Source organism: Poromitra crassiceps (genome assembly GCF_964638095.1).
Source record: "Poromitra crassiceps genome assembly, chromosome: 4".
NCBI classification, from domain to species: Eukaryota; Metazoa; Chordata; class Actinopteri; order Beryciformes; family Melamphaidae; genus Poromitra; species Poromitra crassiceps.
In genome coordinates, this window is record NC_139626.1 from 44,655,261 (window position 1) to 44,671,292 (window position 16,032).

The 16,032-nt window shown below is 44.2% G+C and overlaps 1 protein-coding gene across 5 annotated transcripts in view; it reads left to right on the top strand.

Moving 5' to 3' along the window:
• Nucleotides 1–8,822: 8,822 nt before the first annotated feature.
• ctnna2 (catenin (cadherin-associated protein), alpha 2) overlaps nt 8,823–16,032 on the top strand; it is a gene marked incomplete at both ends in the record, with an annotated part of 596,683 nt that continues 589,473 nt past the window's right edge. For all 5 annotated transcript variants that reach the window (XM_083634725.1, XM_083634723.1, XM_083634724.1 and 2 more), the window contains one exon: nt 8,823–8,924. In XM_083634725.1, the coding sequence (XP_083490851.1) occupies nt 8,823–8,924 (102 nt within the window). The remainder of the gene's footprint in view (nt 8,925–16,032) is intronic.

A 16,032-nucleotide genomic window follows, 5' to 3' on the forward strand; every position in this document is an offset into this window, starting at 1 on the left:
TCAGAGAGACTTCTCTTTGATGGCTTTCCTGTACCCAGCCTCCGAGGGAGGAACAGTGAACGCCACTTCCCCCCCCCCCCTCTGATAGCTCAAGTCCCTTCCATGTATGACACCCACTGCTTCCTCTGGCTGTTCACTTTTTCCAATAGCTTCACAATGTGGGGAGAATGTGTCTGGCTTTTAATCGCTCTTCTATTCTATGAGTGAAGGTAGTGTATAGCTGCTCCGAGACCAGGCCAAGAGAGGCGATAGATAGACCCTTTTCACGGGGGCCATTTTGTGTCGAAAAGGCAGAATAAACACAGGTGCAAGCAAAACACTAATGAGGGTTTCCAAATTCCAAGCATGGAAGTTTGAAACCCTCATTAGTGTTTTGCTTTCACCTGTGTTTTACCCTGCCTTTTCGACACAAAATGGCCCCTGTGAGAAGGGTCTATTGTGGAGGGTATTATAGACCTTATTCGCTAACCCCGGACAGCGCCATATTGTTGACATACCGTCCTGCAGCTGACAACTATAGTAACGGCCTTATTGTCGTTTCTGTTCCATTACAAAATAGCGATAGTGATGACAGCAATAAAAACCCCAGAGTTGTTGTTTGTATGCTGCCGTTAATGCCTGTAATAATAAACAAAAGAAAAAACGAGGTGAACAGACTTTGCTGTGAGGAGCTGTCAGAAAGTTTCACCTGTCTCTCCCAACTATCCACACACACCTCCTGTGCTGCAGACGTATCCTCCGTCTCGCTCCCTTCACGTCTGTGGACGGTAGAGATAGAAACAAACCACGGGGACTTTATTGCTGTCATTACTACAGCCATGCCTAACGCAGGTCACCATCCGAACACAACAGGAACGATACAGGTAACGCTAACGGCGGCTAGCCTCCTATAAACGCTGCTCTCACATAGGTTGTCACTTATGAGCTGCAGCGCTATGTCGAGAACATGGCGGCGGTGGCGGGCGTGCCCGTACGTGAGTGACGTCAATGGAATAAGGTCGAATATCGGCTCGGGTTATACGAGCCACGGCGCGCCTCTAGTGCTGAATAATGACATCACAGATATAGTCTCGGAATTATGACTGTAGTCCTACAGCAGCTCTGTGACAGACTCGCTCATCATGTAGAAACATCTCGACAAAAGCGCTGAGAAAGAGGTGAATTGTAATTTCGGGTCCATTTTTGACATCACCTCTGCATAGCCTCTGATACAAATGATACAATCCCTGAATTTGCCTGTTCTAAATACTTGCTTTTGTGAGGTCCTCAGCTAAACGACACGTACAAATCAAGTAATGAACGTATGCGACATGTTGAAGTGAGGACATCTCAAGACTCATTGTGAGCAGGGTTTTGCTAACGGGCGTGTGTGAAGTGAATTCACGGACAGGGTGCAGCGTGTGACATCACAGCACTCCGCCAACAATCAACTATGTCACATGACATTCTGTCACAACATTCTGTGTTCTGTCGCAGAGACAGACAGTAGGATGGTACGCTGCTGCTGCTGCTGCTGCTGCTGCTGCTGCTGCGCCCATTTTCACCCATTCAATATTTAATTTATTTTAATGTATTGATGATTTGTCCAGCCTAGAGGCTACTACTGTACTGTAAGTCAGTGCAGGCTATGGCTACATTATGTTGAACGACGTCAATGACGCCACACCCAGCGTTATTTGCTGAGCACATGTTGATAAGCTGGTGTTTGTTATTTTGGTGACACAAACGGGTCAAACATTCTTTTGTGAGCTTGGTGTCAGAGAGAGGTGACGCTGTCATCCAGCAGGAAACAGTCTGCGCCGCGTTGCGTGACCATGCCATGCTGGTATTTCTGACCACACTGTTATTTTCTCAGGATGGATCAATACCATGTTTCTCTACCTTCAAGCATGTGTCTCACTCCTGTTCATGTTCAGCCTGCACGCCCTGCTCATGGCTGGAAGTCTTTCATCAAACATCAAAGAAAGTAGTATGTCACCCCCCCCCCCCCCCCAACACACACACACACACACACACACACACACGCACGCACACATACATTCTGATTCTCTATTAGTATTATTAGTTATTTATGGTTGACGCCGGTGATATCATTTTGGTTTTGTCAACAGTCAGTTTGGATCATCAGGCCTGCTTAGACGATTTACAAGCCACATCATGATGACATGTTGAAAGAGAGAAGCTTCCTTCCGTTAATCAGATCAAGCTCTCAGTTCATTAGATGAAACTATCAGGAGTCAGCGCATTAATGGCATTGGCTCTGCCAAATGAGCTTGGCCAGACTCTAAACAGAGCTAGGAAATAAGCAGCTATCTAAACAGAAGCAACATTTTCATTCATTATAGATGTCCTTTTGTAAATGTCGAGACCCCCCCCCTCAAAGAAAAACATTCTTTACTGGAAAAACAACTTTTACGAGTTCTCATGCCCGAGGTGCCAAATTAAACAGAAGTGTAAAGCCAGTATAGACCTTATTCGATTGATGTCCCTCACGTACGGGCACGCCCCCAGCGCCGCCATGTTCTCGACATACGCACTGTAACCCCATCCGGGGCAGATCAACGCCGACTGCTGTGTTGATGTTAGCTTAGCTTCTAGCTATTAGCTAAATAATTATATTTACAACCATAATGAACCGTGATCTGACAGAAAAAGTGTCATTTAGAGAGCGTGTGCAGCATGCCCCGCACTCGCCGCAGGCTCTCGTTATAGCCTGTTTGAGGAGACTACTCGGAGCTAAAATCTTCCGTGGGCATCCGAATGAAGCCAAACTATTTCGGTGAGTAAAACATAATATTTTAAGCTGGAAATGAGGACCGTGGTGTAAAAAACCGAAATTCTCCTTTAAGTGACAACCTATGTGAGAGCAGCGTTTATAGCAAGCTAGCCGCCGTTAGCGTTATACCTGTATCGTTCCAATTGTGTTCGGATGGTGACCTGCGTTAGGCATGGCTGTAGTAATGACAGCGATAAAGTCCCCGTGGTTTGTTTCTATCTCTACCGTCCACAGACGTGAAGGGAGCGAGACGGAGAATACGTCAGCAGCACAGGAGAGGTGTGTGGATAGTTGGGAGAGACAGGTGAAACTTTCTGACAGCTCCTCTATTACAGGCATTAACGGCAGCATACAAACAACAACTCTGGGCTTAGCGAATAAGGTCTATATGTGACAGTGACCTTTTCTTTAGCCACAACTGTGTTCAAATAATGTAGCCTTACTTTCTACACGTTCTTCATCTTTGGTCAGTGGTCATTGTTCTCACATCGCTCCACATGTTCTTCATCTTCTCGCTGTCTTTTTGCAAAGTGTCACATGATTTCGTTCACATTTGTCGCTTGACATCATTGTGAACCCACAACCTAAAAGCTCAACTTGTTGAATATATGTACCATACTTTGTATGGTACAAAGTGAAGTTTCACAGCCAGGCTGTGCAAATGTGCCCAACAGATCTGGAGAAATTATCTTTGTTTACATAATCCTAACTCAATAGAGCAATTAATTACCTATTGTTTTTACACCCTTTTTGAAGTGTGTGTGTGTGTGTGTGTGTGTGTGTGTGTGTGTGTGTGTGTGTGTGTGTGTGTGTGTGTGCGTGTGCGTGTGCGTGTGCGTGTGCGTGTGCGTGTGTGTGTGTGTGTGTGCGTGTGCACGCCCGCATAATTTGTGCCTGTGAAACAGACTATTTTTAGCACTTTAACGGCCTCAACAACAACACTCTGGCCAACCACGTGTTTTGGCTGACCAATGGTTGCATTAACATCAGTGCATTTGCATCAGTCAGTCAGTCAGTCAGTCAGCAACATTTGGGAATGTAGAGCTGGCTCACTATTGTGGGTCACCTAAAAAAAAAGCATCTGATGATAGGAAGAAAAACTTCATAACACCACCAGCATACTCCTTTAAAATGTCCTGCCGGCAACCATTGAACTTGATTGGTTTTAGTGAGGACCAAAGTCATGGTTGTGGTCTCATCAGTATAGTTCCAGGTTGCTTACTAGCCAGATCCCCTAGTCTTCATCCATCTTCACCCACTGAGTGTAGTTTAGGGGCCTCTGGCCCAGATCTGTCATGCTCAGTCACATTCTTTCCTCCATTCTGCCTGGTTGACATTGACAATAGACTGGGATTGCCCCAGCTGGCCCACTCTGAAGTTGCTTAGAAACACATCCCCACAGTAACAACAGACTGCTTCCCCCCCCATACTAGTCCTTCATTCCTCACTTTCACCCAACATGACCCCGCTGAGCAGAAGACTTTTAGAAAACTGTCCTGAAACAAGCATTCCAAGTTGAAGAACAGCTTACAGTAGCAACGCAGATCTCACCTCCATCTCAGGAGTGTGTTAGACAAAGTGGAATACATTCTGCACTTTGTGACAGAACACAGATGAGACTATAGTGCTGCCCAACATGTGAATTATACTTCACTTCAGCTCAATTTCCACTCCTATTTTTCTCCTTCTATTCGTTCCATTTCAGATGCTGTCTGGTCGCAAAGCCACGACGCAATGGTTGTGCCTGCGTATGATTTTGCATAATCAGAATGCTGTTCTCGCTCCCTCAAAGGGAACTTGAACAAATCTGGGCCGAAACTCCACTGAATGACAATCAGCTCGACCAAGAGATTCACTGTAGGCAAAGTTGCAACTTTAGAAAGTCACACTAATCATGGAAGTCAGTTACAGTAACATGAGGTCAGGGAGATGGCTTCATGGAAGTCAGTTACAGTAACATAAGGTCAGGGAGATGGCTTCATGGAAGTACGTTACAGTAACATGAGGTCAGGGAGATGGCTCGCGAGTTGGGTATGTTTTGCTCGGGTTGTTGACTGTGCTTTGGCTCTGGGTGAGAACAGCAAGGGCTCGCTGACTCATCTGATGATTGACAGAGGTCAGTGAATCCATAAGCTGCCACCCTGAAGCTACGACTGGTCAAGAACATCGATGAGAACCTTGTGGGCCAGTGTTAGCCTATTGCATTCTTCATTCTTTTTTTTTTTATAGGAGAATTGCTGAATTGCCTATATTATAGGGCTGCATATTGACATGATATTGTCATTTCTACATGGTCAATATCATTTTCATGCTATACATGTATTGGCATGTGTTGTATGCATTGTATACTGTATGATTGAACAGACATAGGGCTATTGATGATATTCTATTGGTGATATTCTACCGGGTAGACATTTACGCCAAAACTGTATTATTATAATAATTTATATCAGTATTTCCATTTCCTTGTATTCGATTGAAGTGAAGATTTAATGTGAACAATGTGCAATATGTTGTGCAGTGAAGCGATAGTTAGATTTGTAGAATTGAATGGGCTATTTCTTTTCACCCAGCCCTCATTAGATGTGGAAATTATAGACCAAGCTTCACCTCCCTTTGCAAAATCTCCCAAGTGCTTAGCTTATTCAAACAAGTTCAGTGAACACACTTCTGACAGCATCATTTTGTCTGCGTGCCATCATTATGGAAATGCTAATATTCTACTAAGTTCTTCTATTCAACGCAACTTAATATAATCCCTCTTCTAAACCCTGTTTTGTGGTGTATAAAGTGTCACTGAAGGAATAGGGGGAGACAGACATCAGTGATTATTATTTTAAATTCGCCGTTGCTGTGAATCCGTGTTCGTGTCACTTTGTTTCTACCCACCTGTAATACATTTTACCTATTCTTTCATGTGCTTTGCTTTCATATCGGCGTGTTTAATCGTGCATCTATAATTAACGGGTTGGAATTCATCAAACACCTACTGTCCTTTGAAAAACCATCATCAGCTAAAAAATAAAAAATAAATAAGAAGATTTTAATTGGAATGATCCTCACTTCTGGGGAGTTGTTAACCTAAAGCATGTACTCATAAAGTTCACATCAAAGTCCTGGAATTTTATCAAAATTACCAGCTTTCAATATCCACATTATAACTGGGAAAAGTTATTTTGTTTTCTAATAGGACTCAATTGTGTCCAGTATGGCTGGTAAGCACGTCCTTTAGTTCATTTGAAATTGCCTGAGGTAGGGGAGGGCGATGTGGCCGTAAAATAATATCACGCTATTTCGATATTATTTAACGTAACAGTCTATAGAAGTACATATGCAGAGATTGGCCGACTGTTTTACGGCTCATCTGCTACAAACAGTATGGGCAAATCGACACCTTGACACACATTTCTACCAGTGTATCTTCCACACTACTGAAGTCACTCCCCTTTTTGGAACGAACTCCACATGGCTTTCAGCCACATGGCTTGTTGTTGCTGTGCGGAAGTTACGCACGTAACGTACGTCACTCAGTCTGTCACGCAGCGTAACGGTGTGATGTCTGTTGTAGCACACATAATATTATCATAAACCACTTTCACACATGCCTGGAATTCAGGAGTTATCTAGAGGGCATCCGGATGGCAGTGTATGTGGGATGGCAGTGTATGTGCGAACACGTTTTGGGGAGCTATGCAAATTACACTACACTTCACGTATCATCCGGGGCAGGCTCAGTGGGAAGCAACCCTCACCTGATCCGGAGTTCATGTGTGAAAGTGGCTATAGTGTCATGGCCCTGCTCGAAGGCCGCAGCAAGTTCCTTTTGATTTCAGCTGGTTTTTCCACCTCTTAAATAAAATGGTCAGCATGTTAAAGGATGGCTTTACCGGTAATCAACCCACTTTGTATCATTAATAATCTGGGTAATATAAGCACATGGGCAGTGTTTACCTTCTCTCTGTGTTTTCCTCATGGAGATCTCCCATTTCCTCCTCTGGCAAAGCGTTCCGTTGTGACGCGTTTTACGTCACAACGCGTCACTGCGTCACTGCGGAAGTTCTGCTGGAGAGGCAGAATCTGCTCCGAGGGCGGCTGTTATTGTTTATTTTTTACTTTTTAAGTACACGCACATCCGTGGAGAATGCATTGAGAGCCTTAATGACTTAATGGGGCGGAGTTTCTGCAGACAGGAGCAGGAGCATTTTTCTCCGTGAGGTATTATGTCATATAAATCTAATGCTTTCAATTAGTCCCTTTATGCTGACTTTACACCAAAAGACTTTTCAAACTATTTCACTGTCGTTGTCGGAATGAAATCATGAGAGTTTTGCTGGAGTCGTGGCGTCATCTCAATCGTTCAGTGTGAGGTGGTGGTGATCAAACTCAGTCCCAGCTGTCTGAAGTAAGTCTTGTCTTGACGTTCTGATGCAATCAAACCAGTTTAATATTTTTGGGAGTCTTTAGCCTTGGCTCATGCAAATAGTGTAGTAGTTTGTGATGTGAACATTGCTCTCTCCAGCACCAAAACAGGACACAAATAAATGCAGTTAATGGAGCTATTACTCCTGTACTCTTGCCGTTCGCCATCAAGTTGGCGTCCGTTACCTATGGCTATTGTCTTTTCAAAATAAAATCACTTCCGTGTTCTTGGGGAATAACAGAATAAAGGTACTATAACAAATGTGCATTACAAACTGGCATACACATGTGAACGGCACTGTGCCAATAATGAGAGGGTGTCACACTCGAATCCATTCAGTCTTTTCAAAGTGTATGGTAGGGTAGGCAATCTTTGCACAATCGTATAGTCTGTGGCGTGACGTGTGACTCAGTGTGTCTTTAGAAGTGCGCTATATCTGAGAGGGTGTCAGACGTTCCTCTTTTTTTATGATCAAACTTTTCAGTCTTTTCAAACTTTTCTAGTGTATGGTAGGCATTAGTTGTCTGCTTCTTGGACAAGTGATATATAGCTCTCTCTCTCTTAGCTGTGTAGGTGAGAGATAAATCTAGGTGTTTTTCTTTATGTCCAACTAGCGCCGGGGAAAGCCCCTATCATCACCCTGTTCTCCACCTGTTGCCATAGTAAATTCTGCTCACTTTGACAGCCACTCTGATAAGCCCAGCTTTGCCTGGAGAAGGGCTTTGACGTATCCACATACCAGCACTGACATCTTACTTCACACTTGTCTGGATAACAATTCAGCTGTTTGCAAACATATTAAACCTGTAAAATGACAACTCGGTCTCCTTTGTCTACTTGATTCAAATAGAATTGCCATTGCAAATGAATGTCATTATGTCAACAAATAAAAATAGGAATATTGCCATTATCACGATATCACAATATGAATGTTTTTATTGTACCAGTATTATCGTGAACAATACACTATGCCATAGTGATTCCCAACCAGGGGTACATGTACCCCTAGGGGTACCTGAACAGCTTGCAGGGGGTACTTCGAAAGATTTGCGATTACAATTATTTCCAAAATGATGGGGGGGGGGGGGATAATTTCAAAAGTAATTTCATAAGCCCATTGTTAAAATGGCACGTGCACGCTGCAACTAGTTCCCCCCGACAGGTGTCAACTGTTACATTACTGATAAATGGCAAATGATAAAATGTATGGTATGGTATGATGTTTATTCTTAATCCCCGAGGGGAAACATGGTTTGCCACCAGAGCGAGTACAGATACACAAACAGGAAAGTAACATACAGTTGTCCAGTTGCTGTGGCTCCAGATTCAGGTTTAGGGGAGCCTGGTGACAAAAGGAAAAGGGAGGCCATGCTCAAACACACCAGCAGTTCAGTGAAAAATATATTTTGTTGGGAAGTATAGGAACGACCGCACTACCGCAGTATGACACACCCCTGAGGTATTTTCAAACTGCAGGTCTTGGGCAAATGGGAAAGCCTATGTTTCTGAATGTTATCCATATGCCATTAAAATCACTATAGCTAGCCTATGTGTTTATGAGCCTAAGCTTCTGTATGGTTATATGTTCTTCTAACTGTTGCTCTGCCTGTATTCCCACTAGAGACCATGACGACCGCCACCTCCCCCATCCTGTTGAAATGGGACCCCAAGAGTCTGGAGATCCGCACCCTGACTGTGGAGAGGCTGCTGGAGCCCCTGGTCACACAGGTACTTATTATTATTTCTTTTTTTATGGAGTAGAATTGTGACGTACTGCTAGTACAATACCCACCACTCCTCCACCATCAATCAATCATCAATACAATACAAAGCATTAAAAAAAGGTTGAATAATTGGGAAAACACATAAAGATCACACATATTAGATAGAGGCCCCTCTGTTAAAGTTTTTTATTTAAAAGGTTTTGCTAGCTGAAGCTCATTGGCAGGTTCTTCTAAAGTCTAGTGGCTTGATTGGTACTGGACTGATAAGCTCAAGTAGCTTGTTCTACCTTAGTATCATCAGAATGGAAGACTCTCTGCTCCCACCTTATTCTAGCTTAGTATCAGCAGTAGGGATGTTCATTTTGAAAAATTTCCATAATCGAAAATCGGGGAAAATTAACGATCAATTATCGATTATCGATCATATTAATAATAATATATATAAAAGAAAACTAGAGACTATATGAAGCTCCACCCAAATTCCACCCAAACCTAGTCCGCAATTATTATTATTATTATTTTTTAATAATAACAATAATCGATCAAAATTCCACATGATCAATTCCATTCCTTAACGATCAATTATCAATTTTCGATAACTGATGAACATCCCTAATCAGCAGAATGGAAGACTCTCTGCTCCCACCTTGTTCTAGCTTAGTATCAGCAGAATGGAAGACTCTCTGCTCCTAGCCTGGGTAAACCCAGCCCCCACATGACCTGCTCTCAGAGTTCTCAGTCACTACCTTGTGACTCGTGAGCATGGTAAGCCTGAGAGCAGGTCACTGGGGGCTGGGTTTACCCAGGCTACTCTGCTCCCACCTTGTTCTAGCTTAGTATCAGCAGAATGGAAGACTCCCTGGTCCCACCTTGTTCTAGCTTAGTATCAGCAGAATGGAAGACTCTCTGCTCCCACCTTGTTCTAGCTTAGTATCAGCAGAATGGAAGACTCTCTAGTCCCACCTTGTTCTAGCTTAGTATCAGCAGAATGGAAGACTCTCTGCTCCCACCTTGTTCTAGCTCAGTATCAGCAGAATGGAAGACTCTCTGGTCCCACCTTGTTCTAGCTTAGTATCAGCAGAATGGAAGACTCCCTGGTCCCACCTTGTTCTAGCTTAGTATCAGCAGAATGGAAGACTCCCTGGTCCCACCTTGTTCTAGCTCAGTATCAGCAGAATGGAAGACTCTCTGGTCCCACCTTGTTCTAGCTTAGTATCAGCAGAATGGAAGACTCCCTGGTCCCACCTTGTTCTAGCTTAGTATCAGCAGAATGGAAGACTCCCTGGTCCCACCTTGTTCTAGCTTAGTATCAGCAGAATGGAAGACTCTCTGGTCCCACCTTGTTCTAGCTTAGTATCAGCAGAATGGAAGACTCTCTGCTCCCACCTTATTCTAGCTTAGTATCAGCAGAATGGAAGACTCTCTGGTCCCACCTTGGTTGAATCACTTGTTCTGGAGCTGCTAAGCTGTGCTGGGTTCCAGCCAAGGGTTTTGGCTCATGGCCACTGGCTCGTTTGGCTTCCAGTCTAAGCAGATGGCTGAACATGACTGTGGTCACCCTGGCTTATTGTGGCACCTTCCCCAATCTGTGCCAGCCCAAGTAGTATGACAATAGCCTTGCATATCAGGAATAATGAATCCATTTAATTTAACAGAGGAGTGGTTTTTTGAAAGGCAGGCATTTATCCTCCTGCCTGGCATAGTCACTAATAGAATTGAAGTGTGAAGTGTCACTTCCTCCAAGAGTATGGGCCATAAAGATATGATTGTAGAATCAACTTTTTCTAGCAGAGGCTGCAACCCCCCCCCCCCCCCCCCCCCCTATCCAAATCTGAATCCAAATGTTAAATTTATATCCAAAGGTCTCCTGTACGCCATTTTCTGTCTATGCTGTGAAATTGAATTTGACATTCCCTTTCATGGATGACAAGTGCCATGTCGTTCCCTTTAGTTCCTGTTTGCTTCCAGTAGCCATGAGGTGAGCACGGACACTGTAGAACACTGGTTGCAGTTTCAAGTTATTCTTATGGGCAACTTAATTATCAACTTAATTAGGCTTTCAATTATCAATAACAAGGACAATATTGATGGCAGTAATCAGTGAAAAACATCAACAGCAACATTAGTATACTATATTTTGATATACCCTCGTATTTCATTCTCTCTTTTTGAAGTACATTTTAAGATAAAGCTCCAAAAATCTATTAAGTGGCTTGTGAAAAGTGCTATGCAAATCAAGCTGTATTTGAACTATTTAGAATAGGCTAATAGCTTTCTCTCTGTCTAGGTGTCTCACCATCAATCTCGTTCTCCCTCTTGTTTAGAAATGACCTGTATATTTATGAATTGCGTAGGCTGTGTATTTGGAACGTACGTACATTATCATTAAAACCACTGAGACGGGAACATTGTCCAGTATTAATAATCATAAATTACTGGAATCATGAATGATCATTAATCAAATTGCATCAGTGACAGATAGCACACAACATAATTAGCAATCATGCTGCAAATGGATGCCTGTTGTAGCAGGAGTTGTGAAATTGATGTTTGAGTCTTCTGGGTTTCCTGAAGCATGAACATATGATTTTCAATGCACAAGCATATGATTTTCCCTGTGGCTCACTGTGCAGTTTGCCTTTTATTCATTTTCTCCCACACTGTCAGGCCACTGATATTCAGCTTCCCATTGATGGCAATGCTTTTACAATCTGTTGTGCTTGATAGGAGGGCATGAAGAAGAGGAAAAAGGCCAAATATCAAATCCCGCCACTCCCTGCCTAACACATAGCAACAGCCAATGCGGACACGCATGCACGCATGCGCACACACACACACACGCGCACACACACGCACACACACACACACACACACACAGAGTGAGCAAGCACACTGAGGAGGAGCGAGGGAGCTGCCAGCCGGTTAAGGAACACAACATCTTGCTCTTCAACAATATCATCAGTGATTCCCCTAGAATGTTTGTCAGGCCTGATGGTACAGACGAGGCGTGTGGGATGGTAGACTGGCGCGCTCGGCTTCGGTCAGATGGCGCAGCAGGTGGTCTGCCATTTATATTTGCGTTCAAATTTTTGTTTGCTCGGTATTAGTCTCTTAACACGTTCACTGCCATTGACGAGATATCTCGTCTTAAAAAATCCAACGGTTGACTGCCAATGACGAGATATCTCGTCTTAAAAAAAAAAAAAAAAAATTGACGGTGGGACGTGGATCAACACCCCCCACGTCTCCTATAAAAATATTGGAGCCACCGAATGTGTACAACCCATTCCACCGACCCACTAAGTGGCGACAGTGCTCTCCAGACTAGAAAAAGCCGAGCCAAAACTGCAGGGGAACGCGCGAGGAAACCATTATCTCATACTGTAAAATGGATTGGCGAAAACGCTTTCGCTTTCGCGCATTATCGCGCTGGGAGCTGGCGGTGGGGGATTGCAAATTTGCATAATAGATTATGCGTGCAACACACTTTGAAACACCCGCAGAAAGCCCACAATCGCACGCAGCTTCATTGCAGCTGAGCTCACAACTAGGGATGTTCATCAATTATCGAAAATCGATAATCGATCGTTAAGGATTGGAATCGATCCTGTGGCATTTGGATCGATTTTTTAATTATAAAAAAAAAAAAAAAAAAATTGGACTAGGTTTGGGTGGAATTCGTTCCTCCTCGCCCCACTCCATTGCACAGCCGACTAACGTGAGGTGGAGCTTCATATAGTCTCTAGTTTTCTGGCTGGGCACGGGCCTTTGTGCCAACAAAACTGTTTTAAACATGGGAAATTCACACCGGCATGCGCCGGGGACAGCAGTGTTGGAGAGGAGACACATTGAAATAAAGAGTTCATTGAGGAGAACACGTTGTCTTTCGTATTTTCTGCCATAGGCATTCATTTTGTAAAAAAAAAAAAAAAAAAAAAAAAAAATATTGAAAATCTTCTAAGTATTAACACATTCACTGCCAGACGTTTTTTTTTTTACTGTAGTTAGCTTCTGCCAGAGGGGTTTTTTGAGGATTCTGGCTCATCTTTCAAGACCCGAGGATTCTTTTCTGCTAAGATTTTGTGAACACACAATATCTCAAAAGAACTAATAGAATGTGTGCTTTCTCTGTCTAAAAGAGTTAGTTTGTAGAGTTAGTAGTTATGTAAGCATTAGCAGTTGAATACAGCATGGTTTCAGCGTCAGAAAAAATATTCAGAGATAAACGGCTTTTTGTGAAATTCGATAGAACAGTCACTTTAACCATTCATTTTTGGCTCTCTCTCTCTCTCTCTCTCCCTCCCCCTCTCGCTCTCTCTCTCTCTCTCTCTCTCTCCCTCCCTCTTGCTCTCCCTCCCTCTCTCTCTCTCTCTCTCTCTCTCCCTCCCTCTCGCTCTCCCTCCCTCTCTCTCTCCCTCCCTCCCTCTCGGGAGGGAGACGCACTAGGTTTAATCCTAGTGAGAGGGGGAGAGGGAGAGAGAGAGAGAGAGAGAGGGAGGGAGGGAGAGAGAGAGAGCGAGAGAGAGAGAGAGAGAGAGGGAGAGAGCGAGAGGGAGACTTGCTTCAACTCCTCCCTCCGTGGGCGTTCTTCTTGGCTGCAGCGGCCGTCACAAGCTTGTCACCAGTCTCACTGCTTTGCTGCTGTCCTGTGCCTGTCTGCGCGGCCGCTGTTTGAGGAAGTCTGGATGGACTCGCTCGCTTCTTGGAGTTTTGGTTGAGAGAAGCTTTTGCGATTCTGGTCATATTTATGCTGCGTGTTTCAAAGTGTGTTCCACCTGTAATCTATTATGCAAATTTGCAATCCCGCATCGCCAGCAATCAGCGCGAAAACGAAAGCGTTTTCCCCCATCCATTTTCATGAGAATGGCTGGGGTGAGAATGGCGTGACAAGTTAAAAAAATGCTTGCCTTCCTCTAGTCAGGAGAGCACTGTTGCCACTTAGTGGGTCGGTGGAATGGGTTGTAAACGTTCGGTGGCTCCAATAATTATATAAGAGATGTAAAAGGGTTAGATGCACATCCCACGGTCAAAAAAAAAAAATTCATTTTTTTGACGTATTAATACGTCAATGGCAGTGAACCGCTGGATTTTTTTTGACGTATTAATACGTCAGTGGCAGTGAACGTGTTAATAAAATCGATGATCGATAATTGATCGTTAATTTTCACCGATTATCGATTTTGGAAAATTTTCAAAATGAACATCCCTACTCACAACCGAAACGACTCATGCAGACTCGCCCAAAGAGCAGCCGCCAGCAGCCAGGCAGCACAGACAGGCAGAGCCTCGCTTGTGACAAACGCTGCAAAGCCACCAGAGACACACCCACGGAGGGAGGAGTTTGAAGGAGAGGGGGGTTTCCTGCTGCTATGGAGGAAATTACTGTTCAAAACTATTGTTTAGATGTCTGACGTCTTACGCCAAAAATAAATGGTTAAAGTGACTGTTCTATCGAATTTCACAAAAAGCCATTTATCTCAGAATACATTTTCAGACGCTGAAACCATGCTGTATTCTACTGCTAATGCCTACATAACTACTAACTCTACAAACTAACTCTTTTAGACAGAGAAAGCACACATTCTATTAGTTATTTTGAGATCATTTGTGTTCACAAAATCTTAGCAGAAAAGAATCCTCGGCTCTTGAAAGATGAGCCAGAATCCTCAAAAAAAACCTTGGCAGAACCTACCTACAGTATTGAAAAAACGGCTGGCAGTGAATGTGTTAAAACAGACGCGTTGGCTCCCGCAATTTGCAAATCTTCTGCCTACCCGTCAGCCGGACATCCGCTCATGGCGAGACATCCAATCATTTCTCCTATCACCTGCGTCGGTTTTGTTTGCATGTGTCGTGATTGGTCGAGTGTCGAACGTTCGGGTCTCATTGAAGAGGCGGATGGCAGTTGGGTAGAAGCTGTCACTGTGACGGGACAGAGATGGTGGGGTCGACCACACTTTTCTGACACCGCTTTAGCATCCTGGCAGTGTGCAGGGCCTGAATGGATGGCAGGTTGCACCCGCCCACCTTTTCAGCCGGGCGGATGATGCGCTGCAGTCTGGAGATGTCCTTGCAGGCAGCAGCACCATACCAGACGGTGATGGAGGAGGTGAGGATGAACTCGGCGGTGGAGTGTAGAAGAGTGCCAATGCTGCCTTTGGCACCTTGAACTTCCTTAGCCGCCGAAGAAAGTACATCCTCTGTTGTGCCTTCTTGGTCAGAGCTTTGATGTTCGACTCGTATATATATACTATATAACTAGCGCGCGAGATTCCTAGGTGCGCCCGCTGCGCGGCTGCTGCGTGGCCTCGCCTGCGCCATTGGCATGCGCAGTGCACAATTGCCCAACTTCGCATCACTGATGACATCACAATTGCTCGAGTGACCATCACTGATCACATCATGGAGTGCTCGAGCGACATCACTCAGCGCACAATTGCTCAACTTTGCATGTCATAGACATTGTGACATCATCAGTGACATCACAATTGCTCGAGTGACCATCACTGATGACATCATCCAATGTGGGACAAAAATGGCAGAGAAACAAACATACAGACAGAACCCACTCACTCCCTTTCATAGATGATATTGGCGGGGGTTATAGGGGGCACTGCTTATAAGCAAAGGATGGCAAGTGACAATCCTACTTACAGTATTGACACAATCCTGCACTCTTACCACAGAAGACTTCTCACATGCTTAATACATTTTTATAGAGTGGAGACTCTGGAGATGATGTGCCATGGGTGCATTTATGGAAATCGCCCGCTCTGCGGGCTCCCAAAATCATGACTGACAGACAAACACCGCCCGCCCACCTAGGCACCATCATGCAACTGTGCGCCATTGGCTCATACTACACATCACAGTTGCTCGAGTGACATCACTGATGACATCACAACACCACAATGCGCAACTGACATCACTGAGGACATCATCACTGATCACAATCGTGACTGAACCTCACTGCAACACTGCCGCCAAAGACACCACCCAATCTCTATCTAAGATTGGTTAATGTCAATTATAACGACTTTTTAACTGACTTTTGCACAATGCTGGAACAAAATCCTGGAAATTGCCCTGTAGCCTTTCAGAAAACCCACTGT